This window comes from Alligator mississippiensis, chromosome 2, assembly GCF_030867095.1.
Source record: "Alligator mississippiensis isolate rAllMis1 chromosome 2, rAllMis1, whole genome shotgun sequence".
Taxonomy (NCBI): Eukaryota; Metazoa; Chordata; order Crocodylia; family Alligatoridae; genus Alligator; species Alligator mississippiensis.
Window position 1 is genome coordinate 15382554 of NC_081825.1, and position 13995 is coordinate 15396548.

Consider the following 13995-nt stretch of genomic DNA (forward strand, 5'->3'; position numbering starts at 1 on the left):
CATTCCTTGAACTTGTCCTAGTAGTAGTCTGCCCATCTCCTGGCGATGTCAGTTTAAAGCCTTATCCAGGAGGTCCACAATTCTAGCCAAGAAAAGCTCCTTCCCCTTCTGTGTGGGGTGGATGCGATCCCTTCCCAACAGGCCACACTCTCTGAAGTGTTTGCTGTGGTCAAAGAAGCCAAAGCCCTCACAGTAGCACTAGTGCCAGAGTCTTCTGTTCACTTCTTCTATGCATCTGTCTCTCCTGTACCCGTGACCTGTAACCAGGAGGACCGAGGAGAAAACTATCTCTGCCCCAGCCCCTTGAGCCCAGCCCCCGAGAGCTCTGTAGTCACTCATGACCCAGACAGGATTGTTCCTGGCCATGTCATTAGTGCCCACATGGATGAGGAGCAGGAGTAGTGGTTCGAGGGCAGAACAAGTTTAGGAATCCTTTCAGCCACATCCCAGATAGGAGCCCCTGGGAGGCAGCAGTTCTCATGGGCTAGGGGGTTGGGGCAGCAGATTCCTCCCTCAGGGAGTCTCCCACCATGACCATCCTGCATCTCTTCTTTGGGGTGGTAGTTGGCTGCTTTCCTTCCTCCAGAGTACCCAGTGCTTCTGCTGATGAGTGCTGGTGCTGTGAGAAGTGCATACCTGTTGTACAGTTCCAGGGGAGGAGTGACTCTGGCGCTGCGTGCTGTGGTACCCAAGACAACCATCTTCCAAGCAACCCCTGGATGGGATTCTGGGTTGGTCTCTCTATTGTCCTTCTTCATGCTGCTGGGCTTCCCTCCTCATTCTTCTGATGAAGAGCCTGGTAGCAGTTGTAGATCTCCTGCTCCTGGGCCCTGACGGTGCAAAGTTTGCTCACCTCTGCCTGGAATTCCCACCCCTGGCACTCCAGAGACCTCACTAGGGAGCATACCCCACAAATGGGGGTGCCCTTGCTCCCATTCCCAGTTGCTGGCAGCTGTGACAGGCAGCTCTCCCAGCCTGGAGCCACAGGCTCCATCTGGGTGGAGGTTGGACCCATGGGCTCTGTCTGGGCGGAGGGGGAGAGGTGGGAATCTTTGGGGTACGATGTGCCCTCACCATTGTATGGTATAGACTGTGCTACTACTGAGTACCTGACTTCTCAGGCTTGTTGCCCAGATCCTCATGCCATTTCCATGTGTCCTTCTGCACTAAGTCCCATGCTAACTCATGTGCAGGGCCCTGAAGTGTTCCTGATTGCACACACTGATTGTGCGCTCTGGTTGTGCAGCTCCCTGAGGGCTGGGCTAAGTAGGAAAGGGGCGTTACCCTCCTCAGCTCTGCTCAGCTGCCACTTTGCTGCTGCTGCATCCGCCTGCCACAGTCCCTGCTTACCTCCTGGCTCCACGCTGGGGGGTCAGGGTCCACCAGAAAGTCTGCTGGGGGTCTTTGGCTCTCAGGGCTGTGACAGGCTTTCACACGTGTGTCTCCACTGAGAGCAGGTCCCAAACTGTTATTGCCTGGCAGGCCGCTTCTGTCCCTCTGTGCCTGTGGATATGTTAACAGTGAGCTAAAGCAGGGGTGGCCAACCTTCAGTACAGGTGCCACAAATGGCACAGGCAGCCCCTATGTTTGACATGTTGCAGACTGGGAAGGGGACAGGCAGTACAGTGGCAAATAAGGCTGGGAGCAGAAAGCAGAGCAGAAGCTTGGTCAGGGAGCACAGAGCAGGAAACAGAAAGCAGAGCAGCAGATTGGTTGGGGAACACAGGGCTGGGAGCAGAAAGCAGAGCAGCAGATTGGGCAGGGAAAGGGGATCAGAGTGGCACTGCTCAGGGAGGGTGCAGAGCTAATGTGTGGCATGCCTGCCAAAAAGGCGTGCTGAGCTAAGACAAGAGGACTGAGCTAGGCTAGAGGACTCTCCCTGCAGTCATTAAGGCACAGGTCATGTTTACAGGGCTGTAGGCTCAGTTTCTCTGCTCTGCTTCTCTGCCACGCGCAGCCCGGCTGCTCCCGCACACTCCTGTACCTTGGGAAACACCGAGCCTTCCAGCGAGATGGAGAAAGGAGAGAGGCAGGGATACGTATGAGAAAGAAAAGAGAGTGGGAACAGAGAGTGAAGAGGGAACAAGAGAGGAGAGAACCGGTGTGATGTGCCCTCGGGCACCCATCACCCTTACCCAGGTGTGGGGCCCTTTACAAAGAACGGCGTGGACTTGGAGAATCAGAGAGACGCAGCAATTCCTGACGGTTGTCCCAGCCATGCGGGATCTGCAGAGGGCAGCACTCGTGTCAGCAAGGTGCTTGTAGGGGCCATTTCTGCAGGCGCTGAACTCCCTTGACTTCAAGGTGACCGGCACTTTTCAAAAGCACTCAGTGCCTTTCTGGATTGGACTCCCAGTATGTAGCTCTTGAGGATGACAAAATAATTATCTGTATCACTGTGCCTGTCTGTCTCTGGCTGATAATCCTCTCAAATACCTGACGAGGTCAAGTGCTGAAGCATTGGAGGAGTGGAGGGTTAAAGCAGCCATTGCAGCATTTGCTCGTGTCAACGGTACAAGCCTTTCAGAAGGGTTTTGCTGATGGCTTATATAGCAGAAGATGGGGCTGCACTTGCACTGGAGCTGTCAGAGAGAAGTGGGACTTGGCTAAACTCAAGCCACACATGAAGCGCTATGGGCTTTTTAAATATCCAGGGGTTTCATGTCTAGCTGGGTGATGTGAGATCCCAACAGTAGTATGATATGAGCTGCCCAGCTCAACAGGGTCTGTGTCGCTGGCACTCAGGGCACGTGGGAGGTTCTGGGTGGTCTCTCTGCAAAATATGTTTGCCCCTCCCGGTTGCCTCCCCCAAAATGCCAAAGGACAAACAGAACTGCGAGGTGTGCCAAAGCCTATCTTAACTTGAAAAGCATTCATCCGTCACCGTTGCAGTCCCAAAGCAGGGCTTTGGCAAATATGTAGTGAAATAAGACCCAGGAGATTCCTGCACATTAAAAAGAGATGCAGAGGCCCATGACAGGACACCAACATGTGACTCTGCCGTAACCATCTATAGGAGGAGGTCCAGCTCTCTGTAGCACGATGACAGCCATGGGCTTGCCAGGGCCTCTGAAGCTTCTGGCGTATGTGGAGGGATTGATTCCAGAGAGAGAGTGCTGCTTACGTAGGGAGTTATTAATAATAATGATGATAGGTAATAAAATGGGGATATTTATCACGGCCAGCAATCGGGGACATGGTTTTAGCTTGCGTTGCCTACATCCGTCCCCCGGAATTGCTTCCCACTGAGAAGTACGTGCGGCTGCCCCCAGGGAAACGCGTGGCAGCAGAGAGACCGGGGATTTTTTTCTCTCTCATCCTAGCACGGGGGATGTAGGGGCGGAGGCTCTTGAAGGGCAAATGAGAACGTGGGGGTAAGATAAAAGGGCGACACGGCCATTTTCTTTTCTAAGCAGGCTCTCTGAAACACTCGCTTTTTTTCAGACCACGCAAAGGTCTGCATGGGGATCTTATGACAGGGGAGTGATCCAAGAATTCCTCGGGATGAAAGGTCAATTGAAGGAAAATGGCAGTCAAGAGGGCCAAGCCTATCGCTACCCTACCCACGTGCTGAGGCCGGGGGCGACCCGCTGCCAGCAGGAGAACAGCTCAGGCAATCTGCCGGCAGTGACTCGCATGACGCCACAGGGAAACTATCTGATTGCTAGTCTAAAAATTTGTCAGGAGTTGCCTCGAATGTCGGAAGGAAAAGGTTTTTGAAGACGACACGACTGGGTTTCCAAGTTGGGAGGAGGGCAGTCCTCCACCAGTGTCCCCCGTTGCCCTACAACACACACTCCTCCTAATTATAAGCCTGTTTTTCCCATCCCTCTGCGCTCTGCCGTACCGTGCTATGCAATGGATTGTGCCGGACGGCCATTCTTAAATGTTTGACTTGGTTGGAATAAGCCTGGCAGAATCTGACTGCAAATTAGAGGTGGTTGATAAAAGATTTCTGCTAGCGTGCAAATCTCTCTGGATTTTGCTTCCTCTACTTGTGGAATAGGTCCTGCTCTGCAACCATAAGCTCAGCTGAATTTGTGGGGGAGGTCTTTGTCCTCTGCTCATAATTTCCTGGTGATGGATGAATCCCCCAAAGGCACAGAGTTCTGATAAGTCCTCGATACTTCAACAAACCGTCCAAATCCTTTTGACACTGCAAATCTGATCAGAGAGCTCCCAAGAAGAGCTTCATTGCAAAGCTTACAGTCCTAGCTCGGCAGCCCCTCTTGTGATACCGTGATATTTCTCCTTGAGTCTGGAATAGCAGTCTTGTTGAAGAGACCGCTTCTGTCACGTGTGCCTGCAGCAGATGCTATCTATGGTGTGCTGTGACTCTCATTGCCTGGACTGGCTCCAGGATAGCTGTACCTAGGGGACGTGCACACTCTTCACCGTTCAGTAGAGTTCATATCTGTCAAGCTCCGGAGGCTGATATGGGACTGTTGCCTTAATTGGGCATTTGATTAAACTAATTATTTAAGGGCCAGCTTCTGGCAGTGTTACTCACTCTGAACAGCACCTTCACCCACCCACAATCCTGTTGACGTCATTGGGATTACCCGGGTGCAGTTCAGCATGAGTAAGGGAGAGAGAATCCGACCCTTAGTCATCGATGAGCTGATTGCATGAACTCCCTTAGTCACGGTGGTGTTCATTCATGCTAACAACCTCACTGAAGTTACAGGGATGGCTCATAAGGAAGTTCTTACTAGCCAACAAGTTCTCACAATGCAAGAATCAGGGGTGACAAACTGAAAATGGTAGGTCATTAGTTTAAAACTAGCAAAAGAAAGTTATTTTTCACACAGCGTATAATTAAAATGTGGAACTCATTGCTTCAAGGTGTTGTGGAAGCTGACAGTTTAGCCAGATACAAAATGGCTTTGGACACAGTTCTGGAGGAAAGGTGCATCAGTAGCTATTGAGCAGGAGAGTTAGGGGTGCAGCCTCTAAATCAGCACTTCCTAGACCTTAAATGCTAGAGGCTGCAAGTGAGAGGCATAGTGGAAAAACTCCTGGTCATACCCAGTTCACTCGTCCTTTCAGCATCCATGTGTGACACGGGATACTGGGCAAGGTGGACCTATGGTCTGACCCCGTAAATGGCAGGTCTTACATTTTAACAACCTACACCAGAATAGGTCTGCCCCTGAGGATGCTGGGCACTGGTTTTGAGCTGCATTAAATCCCATGGGAGCCCAGTGGCTTTGAAGGACTGCAGTACCAGCTGACCTAATTAAAGCAGATTTGGCATTATTCAAGAACAGGATACTAATGATCTTGCTTGTTTTTGAAGTATTCTGGGAAGAGCCTTGCTTTTTACCATGATAAGGGATACTCTAACTTCATCAATCAATCCATTACATAAATGTCACACTCATTCAATGAGTGGAAACAGAAAAGGGACCCGAACATAACAGAATCCTAGAGGAAGTCCTGGTTTGATTTCAGTTCTGTATTTGGGGGAAGGTTCGCAGTGTGGGAGTCCTTATCATTTTTTTTCCAACTGGTTAGCCTGTCCTAACATTTATCATTATCACACAGCACAGTATGTTCATTTTCCGGCACTCCAGGACACCTTGTTTTGCGGGAAATTATCACCTTGTACAAGCAGCACACAATTCGGCAGTTAGGTCAGAACAGCAAACTTGTCAGGGGAAGGTCGAGGTGATTTAGGAAAATATCTTGCAAATTCCTCCATTTGGTTGTGTGCAGTGCTAACGTCTCAGGCTATCCTGTGCCTTTTGGCCATGTAAATGCTACCCAGCAAATTCTTTGTGTCTAAGAACCACTCTGCTCTACTCTTACGATTCCTTGTCCTGATAAAGCCCATCTGGTGACTATTAAAGAGAATTGCTTATACATATAAACATGAAAGGATTATAACTCCCTGTTTTAAGTACCAATGCTGTAACTAATTTTGGCTTCAGGATTTGTTAGGTTTAAAACAACCAGAAGTTTGGGTATCTGGGAACTGATTCACCGTGACACAAGGGGAGGTATGGAAGAAAGAAGAGAGCACTAGAGCAAATTTTCATCAGCTGGTTAGCACAGTTGGGTAGAGTCGAGCACTAATCATATCAAGGTTGGGGGGTCTGCAGATGCTGCTACAATGCAAATAAAAGCATAACAAATATTTTTCTTCACTTTCCTCCTGCAGGTCCCCCCAGAATTGCTGATAAGGTGATCCATCGGCAATCAGTACGATTAGGCAGAACCATCAAGCTCCTGTGCCCGGTGGAAGGTGACCCACCCCCTCTCACTATGTGGATGAAGGATGGGCGGACGATCCACAGCGGCTGGACGCGGTTCCGAGTCCTGCAACAAGGGTTGAAGATCAAGGAGGTGGAAAGTGATGACGCGGGGACGTACATCTGCAAGGCCACCAACGGCTTCGGCAGCATGAATGTGAACTACACGCTCATTGTGATTGGTGAGTGCAGCAGGAGGAAATGCAGGCCTCCTATTCTTCCAGGGTAGTGAAGAAGTGTGATTTCTTTCTACCTGTCAGTGCTTGCAGAGCCTCTTGGCTATTCATTTGCTGACCTCCTCATTTGCTTGGCTTATCCCAGCGTTTGAGGATGGCCTGGGCTAGCAACATTGCTGCACATCTTTTGCAGTGCAGTCAGCGGCAGCGAGATAAGATTGTCGTGTGCCAAAGGTTACAAATAAAGAGAAGTGATGCAATAATCGCCGGGGCACAGACCACAGCGAATTCCACACAGGAAAGGCTGAGCGATAAGGGGAGGTCACGCTGATCTTTGTTTGCTATTGGAACAGGACTGTTCTCAAAACAGATTTTAGCAAGCCCCTGTAAAGAGTCACAGCAAAGGGATTCATTGTACGGAGTAGTTGCAGTCTGTGGTGTCTCCGAGACAAAAAGGAGCTATGTCAGACCGCGGCCCGGGTCTGGCACGGATCCAGAAGCCCAGTGCTTTAGGAGGCAGGACTTGGAAGGTGTGCGCGGAGTATGGCTGGCTTTATACTTTCACTCTGCCTCTGTATGTCCCCATGGGACGAGAGCCCTGCTTTGCCTGATGAGGGGGATCCCAGCTTACCTGTTGTGTTCGTGTTGATGCTCTTGAACCCAGGAAGTCTGGACCACTTTTCCTTCACTCTCAGCGATCCAAGCAGTCCCATAAATCACTATGGGAAACATATCCAGCCCTCCTTAGCTTGAAATCTGGGGTGCTGGATGGTGCTGAGGGAGACGATGACAGACTAGCAAAGAAAGATGTAAAAGACTGTTCTTTCCCCCCCACCTGCCCACCCTCCCTCAAAAAACCCTGCAGTCTAGCAGGGATACCTAGTCTACAAAGTCCTACTGCTTTCTCTGCTTGTGAAAACCCACAGCAGACTTGCCTGTGGAGGGAGGAGAGTCGTATTTGAGTGCTAACCTTCTCCCACCTCAGCCTCCCCAAACAACTCAAAACTTCCTTTGGCCAGAAACCAAATTCATGGCCCTTTGCCCAAACCCCCCCAGGGAGAGGAAGAGGGTTGATTGTGCAGCCCTGCAGAGGGGAACACAAAAGACCACTCTTTTTGCCCAAAAGAAGGGGCTGCTGGTCTGTCTTAGACCAAGAAACATATCTGACTTTTTCCAAGAACCCCTGTAGACACACAGGAAAAGAGAGACTGTCTCTGGCCTCCCTTCTCAGAGAGGGTATTTCTAAACCATCTTTTGCAGAGTTGTTTGTAGGGATACAGGGGATCAGTATCCCTGCTAGCCACGGGCTGTAAGCAGGGAAGATAACTGGTGCACAGAGGTGGAGGGCAGACTTTTTAGTACGTTTGGAGCAGATTTTCAATAAGCTCTTCTGAAACCAGCCTCTTTTGGTTGTGGGTGTGAACATGGGAGTTCCTGGGTGTTGAACACTTCTGAAAAGAGTTGCATGACTAAGCAGAGAATTGAGCTCTGAAAAATCTGCCGCTGACTTCTTTTGAAAATGTGGTCTTAGTGATTTACCTAACGTCACCCAGGAAGGCTCTGGGAGAGCTGGGAAATGCACCACCTCTTCTTCCCTGTGCTTAAATCCAGGGCCATCCTTTCCTTATAATATAGAGCCTTAGCTTTAAGAAGATGCACCTCTTAAGGGAAGTTAATTCTCTTCATTCGCACAGACCATCAGCTCTTGGGAGCAGGTCTCGCTTCTTCCTTAATGGACAATGGGTAGTGTGATCAGACCAGTCATAGCTTTATGTCTCCTTTGGGAAGACAAGCTGATGTGTGTGTGATGTGTGGTCAGGGGGTCCGTTCAGTGTGAGATGCCTGTGCTGTGTAAGTGCCAAGTGAAAGAGAGCATGCTTTTGGGAATGCTGTCATGGTGCTGGCCGTTCTGACAGCAGCTTCAGAGACGGGATGATCAGTGATTGTGGCAAGGTCAGCAGTGACACTGGAACGACAACAGAGGGGAGCGGGAAGACAGGATTCCCCACTCTGGGTACTGGAGGGTAAGTCACAGGCAGTACGAGCAACTGGGAGCAGGGTGCCATGAGAAGTGTAAATGGCTAATTGCAAAGGGTGCATTTTGTGCAAGTGTACAGAGGGAGAGGAAGGCACCCTAACCATGTCCTAGACACCTGCCAGGGAGAATGAGCATCACTGGGTGCTGGTGATGTACCTCACCTAGCTATTAGCACCAAGCGTGCATGTCTGGGTACCTTCTGCAAACTGGTCCTTGCAGGGAGCATCACTGACCCTATTGCCCCCTGGGATCTCTGAGCTTTTTTTCTGCCTCATAGTGGGTTGGGGCAAGTTCAAATGAAGGGAGAATTTGGCCCTGTATCTAGGTGCATGTCACTTTTGCTGCACCTGTCTGCATGTGCACCAGACCTGTTGAATGGCAATTGTCTGATTGTTTTTCCATGATAAGAGAAGTACTGCTACAATATTTCTGTGGATTTTGAGTGATGCAGCAGGCCAAGGGACAGCTTGATAGAAGATTATTGAATAATGGGGTCACTCTTGGAAGCTGCACTTAGCTCTGCAGCTTCGGGATCCTTAGAGAAGATAAACCAGAAAGCACATTAACGGGGGGATATGCTGGTGAGGAGGGAGACCTGTCAGTGATAGGATTTCAATATCATTAGCTGCTGCCTGGGATGAAGCTGTTCATGTACTAGGTGCCAGTTCCCCTTGACTCTATTCTTTGCTTCTTGAAGCACTTCATCATTTGTCCCTCATCAAACCTTTTGTTATGTCATTTTCTGTAATAACAACCAAGGAGACTCCACCTTTTCTCTTCGATCCAGTCCAGCTTCACTACTGTTTTACTCTCTTCCTCTGAAATCTCATCTGCCGTCTTTCCACTAAATCTGTTTGGGGTGATGACTGCCCATCACGCCCCTATTGCCCCAGTACTGTGCTGTGGAATCCCCCCACAACCTGCTAAATGCACTCTTTGCTTCCACTACAATATAGTTATATACCAAATAAAACTCGTGGGAACTGAAACATTATTTTTTGATGGCCCATTGGTCTATGTGGAATGAGTTTGTGCTCTTGGTTCCCTTCCTTATGAACCCTCATCTACCTCAGTATCCCTCTCCCCATCCCAACCCTTATCCCCCAACTGACACTCATCCTATTTTTTTGGTATCCTGAGCATAATGAATAGGCAACAACCACTAAGGTGGCATGTCACCCCTAAGAGTTGAATGCACCTTCACCTTTTCCAGCTTTTCTCCATGATCATGAGGACTGAACACACTTCTTTGTAAGAATCTTCTTTCACTGAGTGATCCCATGAGTCCAGGGGCTGGGGCTTTAAGCAAAACACCCTATAGCACAAAAGTCATGAGAGTTGGCAACACTGCCCTAGAAATGGTCCCGGGCAGGTTGATGAGGGAGTGGTAGGGAAGTCTGTATCGACATTGTGCAGATCCAGTTTTGTGGAGCTCATGGATGTCTTCCAGAATTTTTCATAAGAACCGAAGCCCAAGCCCAAGCTTTTAAATTAGGGGTGGGCAACCTGTAACACGTGTGCCGCAAATGGCATAGGCAGACTTTTTGTGTGGTGAGTAGCAGAACAGGGGACAGACAACACAGTGTCAGATAGGGTGGGAAGCAGTGCAGTAGATCAGGGAGCACTGGGAAGGGAGCAGTAGATCAGACAGGGGAAGGGGATTGGAGTGGTACTTGGAGTGAGTTTGGGGCTGATTTGCATGCCTGCCAAAAAAATTGGCCCCACTGTTTTAATTCATTGGAAGAACTCTCTTTGACTTTAATGCGAGGTGAATCAACTCCTGATTGCATGTTAGGGGAAAAAAGGGGATAGGAGGAAGAATCAGGGGTCATGAGATGAAACAGGGGAAGCTGAGTTTCAGAGGACTGAGACCGAATCTCAGAAGATAATAGGCTGCTATAGTATCTTGGATCATCCAAATAAACTGCATTAATAACAGTGGTTTAAAGTGCTGGACAAACGCTAGCTAATGAGGCTTAAATCTTGCAGCCATTAATGCAAATAGCAAAACTCCCATTGACCTCAAGGGGTGCAAGATTCTTGAATCTGCAAATTTAGGAGAGCTACACATTATTTAATAAAAATAAATATATATATAATGTATTATCAATATATATTACATTATATCTAAATTATAATCAATAAAAGTAATAAATAAATTGAATCACGTTGTGCCTCATTGAGCAGGGAGCAGATATTTTAAGTTAAACGTAAGACAGACATATTGGCCTAGTGGTTATTCCTTATTTCTTTATACTAATACTGCCTAAGATTAGCACCTCTTAACTTCTTAATGCTTTAATTTCTTACTGTGCCATGTGCCCAAGTAGATTGTATTCACTTTTACTATTTTTGACTGCTTATAACGTGGCACTTGTGTCAAATAGCTAGTCGTTTTACATTTGCTCTGCTATTGGTGATACGTCCTTTGAAATTACATGTCACCCAAATACCTCTATTGCCAATCTCTGAAAGTCCACACAAGATACGACTGTCTAAGGGCTATGTTGCACCCTATGCTTAGCATATGTTAAATGCGCTTAACATGCCAGCGACTGCATGTTCAAGCAGTAAAACACATGCTAAGTGTGCTTGTATCATAGCAAAGTTATGACCTTTTGCATGAGGAATATCTCCAGATCTTATTAAGTAACATGTGTTCAGCTATTGTCAGACTGCTCCATGGAGATAATATGAGCAATTTGCAGTTCTCACCAAGATGTGACATCAGGCTGTGCTGTAGCAAGCCTCCACATGGGACGAGGAAAGCCACACGCAGTAGGAGGAAGGATCCTGGATCTTTCGCTTGTTGGTTTCTTCTAGACTAGGATCATGTTGAAAACCAGGTATTCATAGCCCTGGCGGGTCCCGGGGCTGGAACTAACAGGTCGCAGCCCTTGCACCGCACTGGAACCAGTTCAAGGCTCTGGTGCGGTGCCAGGGCTGGGAGGACAATCGGTGAACTGTGCATGTTAGAGATCATGGTAAACATTACCGTACGACTGCTCAGAACGTAGTCTAACTTTCATACCGCCCAGATTGAATATGTACTGTGTCCTGTGTGACAAGGCCCCTCATTTTTGAGGTAGGGCCACAGCAGTGTCATATCTGTATGTGGTCATCACATTTGTGTGGCAATATCTTTTATTGGGCTGACTATATAGGTGGGTACAACATTCCCTTTGGGTCTAAAAAATAAATAGGTATAGCCTAAGCTTCTTTCCTGGACCAGAGGAAGGACCTTTTGTGCCCCAAAGCTTGTCTCTCTCAACTATATCATGGGTCCAATAAAACATGCCACCACACAAACCATGCTTTCCCATTCTTTTAAAGAATTTAAGTTGGCTCTACATGTTAATGGATTTAGCTGACGCTGGGATTTCTACTTGTGAAAATGCTGTCTGGATACCAAGGATCCTTTGTGTATTTTAGACAACACGGCAGTGTTTTAAAACCAGCAGCTTGTCAGTCTGCAGGATAGGAAACAGATTGATGGAGCAGTGGTGTTTGTGCTCCAGGAGGTGCAAACATCATTAGACAGAGTGGCCTTTTGAACCATTTGGTCTCTAATTTGCCCCCATTCTTTCAATCGCACTGTAAGACCCTCAGCTCAGCATTGTTCACCACGTCACATACTTAGAAAGGGTGACAGGGGCTCAGGCACCACCATGACCAGTTGGTTTGAGATCCCAAGGAGAATTGAGAACTGGAATTGGGAAGGGTTTTGTCACGGAATTGATGGACGTCAGGGCTTGAAAAATAAAAATCCATATTCTCCCTGGAAAACTACCAGGGTTTTACGTGATACTATTTGGAACCTACACTGAAGTGTTTACCTAAAGATTTCAGAGCTCTGTAACGAACTTTTAATTAAGCCTCCCCGCGCCTCCGTGAAGTAGGTAAATATCAGCTCGGCGTTATAAGTAAGCAAAGTGCCCACGAAAGGTTAAGGTTAGCTCAGCGTCCTACACAGCTGGGAATAAAATCCGGCTGAACTGAATCCCACACCCTGCCCTTAACAGTGTTGATAGTTCCCTCCCTGCTTTACAAAGAATGATGAGGGCCGGGATCTGGTCAGAGGCATCTTCTGTCAAGGTGGCTGGAGAGAGGAACTTTTTGAATCTCCATTATTTCGTGAAGTGCGTGTGTACATGTGTGTGTAAAAGAGAGAGAGAGACATGGTTGGCGTAAAACCTCTGCTTGGAGGAGTTGATTCAGCGACTGACAAGCTGCTCCCAGCAGAAGATACAACTGAAGTTCATAGTGAAACAATAACTTACAGCAGAAATGGACAGAGCAGATAAAATTTTACGATCGCTATTTTTTATTTGCTTGTTATAGCTTCAAGCAGGCTGAAAAAATATTGATGAAAGAGAACAGGAAGCAGAGGGTGGGATGGCCAAAAACAAGGGTTCTTCAGTGCTTGGAGCCTTTCTCTTCCTCTTAAATCCTTCAGAAGATTATTTCCTTTCCTCTCTACTATTAATTAGTATTTATATTCCAGTTGAGTCTAGAGACCCCAGTCAAAACAGCAGTCTCTTGCTATCAGGCAGTGTAGAAACACATCGAATGGAGGCAGACTCTGCCTAGCAGAGCTTACTATCTTAAATGTGGAGGTGAGACGGACAAAGAAGGGCTTATTGCCATTTTACAGATAAGTAACTGAAATGCAGAGAGATTAAGGGCCAGTCCTATTCCACCAATTAGTCACTTGACTGTGATTCTGTTCCCCTCTTCTCAAGTTTCTGGAAAACTGTTAATGCAAAAGGTCCCCCTCTTTGCTGCATTTTGTGACTTAGAGAAAGAGGGAGATGTATTACCAAACAGATGTGTTAATGGTTTTTAAGGGATGGGAGCAGAGTAGAAGAGGATCACATGCAGGTGCATAATAGGTGGAATAGGATCTGGTCCTAAGTGATATGATCTCTTCAAGGTTGTTGGTTGTAGCCGTGTTGGTCTAAGGGCGTTGGCAGACAAGGTTCTTTAGGTAGACATGATATCTTTTATTAGACTAACTAAATAGTTGGAAAAATTGTTCTTTACAAGCTTGTGGGCACAAACACCCTTCTTCAGGCATGGAGAGTCTGCTGGTGAATTGTGTGCTCCCCTGGGTAGAGTAGAAGTCAATATGCAAAATGCAGGTCTGAAAATGAAGTATAAAAAATCATGGACTAAATATAGACATTGGCTGTGTGGCACATTATAACCTGCCTGCCATCTGATAACCCTAGGTGTTTGCATTTTCCAGCTACATTTTTCTATCACCAGTTCAAAATTTCCCCTGCCCCCTCCCACCTGTCTCACACCTATTGTCTCCTATCCCTCTGATCCGGACTGCCACGCATTTGCATTTTTACAGACCTGCATTTTGCATATTGGCTTCTGTTCTACCCAGGAGAGTATGCAATTCACTGGCAGACTCTCTATGCCTAAAGAAGGGTGTTTGTGCCCGAAAGCCGGCAAAGAACAATATTTCCTATTTAGTTGGTGTAATAAAAGATATGACATCTACCCAAAGAGCCTTGTC

General features: G+C 47.7%; 1 protein-coding gene across 5 annotated transcripts in view; it reads left to right on the top strand.

Annotated features, from left to right (window-relative positions):
* FGFRL1 (fibroblast growth factor receptor like 1) overlaps window positions 1–13995 on the top strand; it is a 250844-nt gene that overhangs the window by 111450 nt on the left and 125399 nt on the right. For all 5 annotated transcript variants that reach the window (XM_014607686.3, XM_014607689.3, XM_014607690.3 and 2 more), the window contains exon 3: window positions 6164–6436. In XM_014607686.3, the coding sequence (XP_014463172.2) occupies window positions 6164–6436 (273 nt within the window). The remainder of the gene's footprint in view (window positions 1–6163; window positions 6437–13995) is intronic.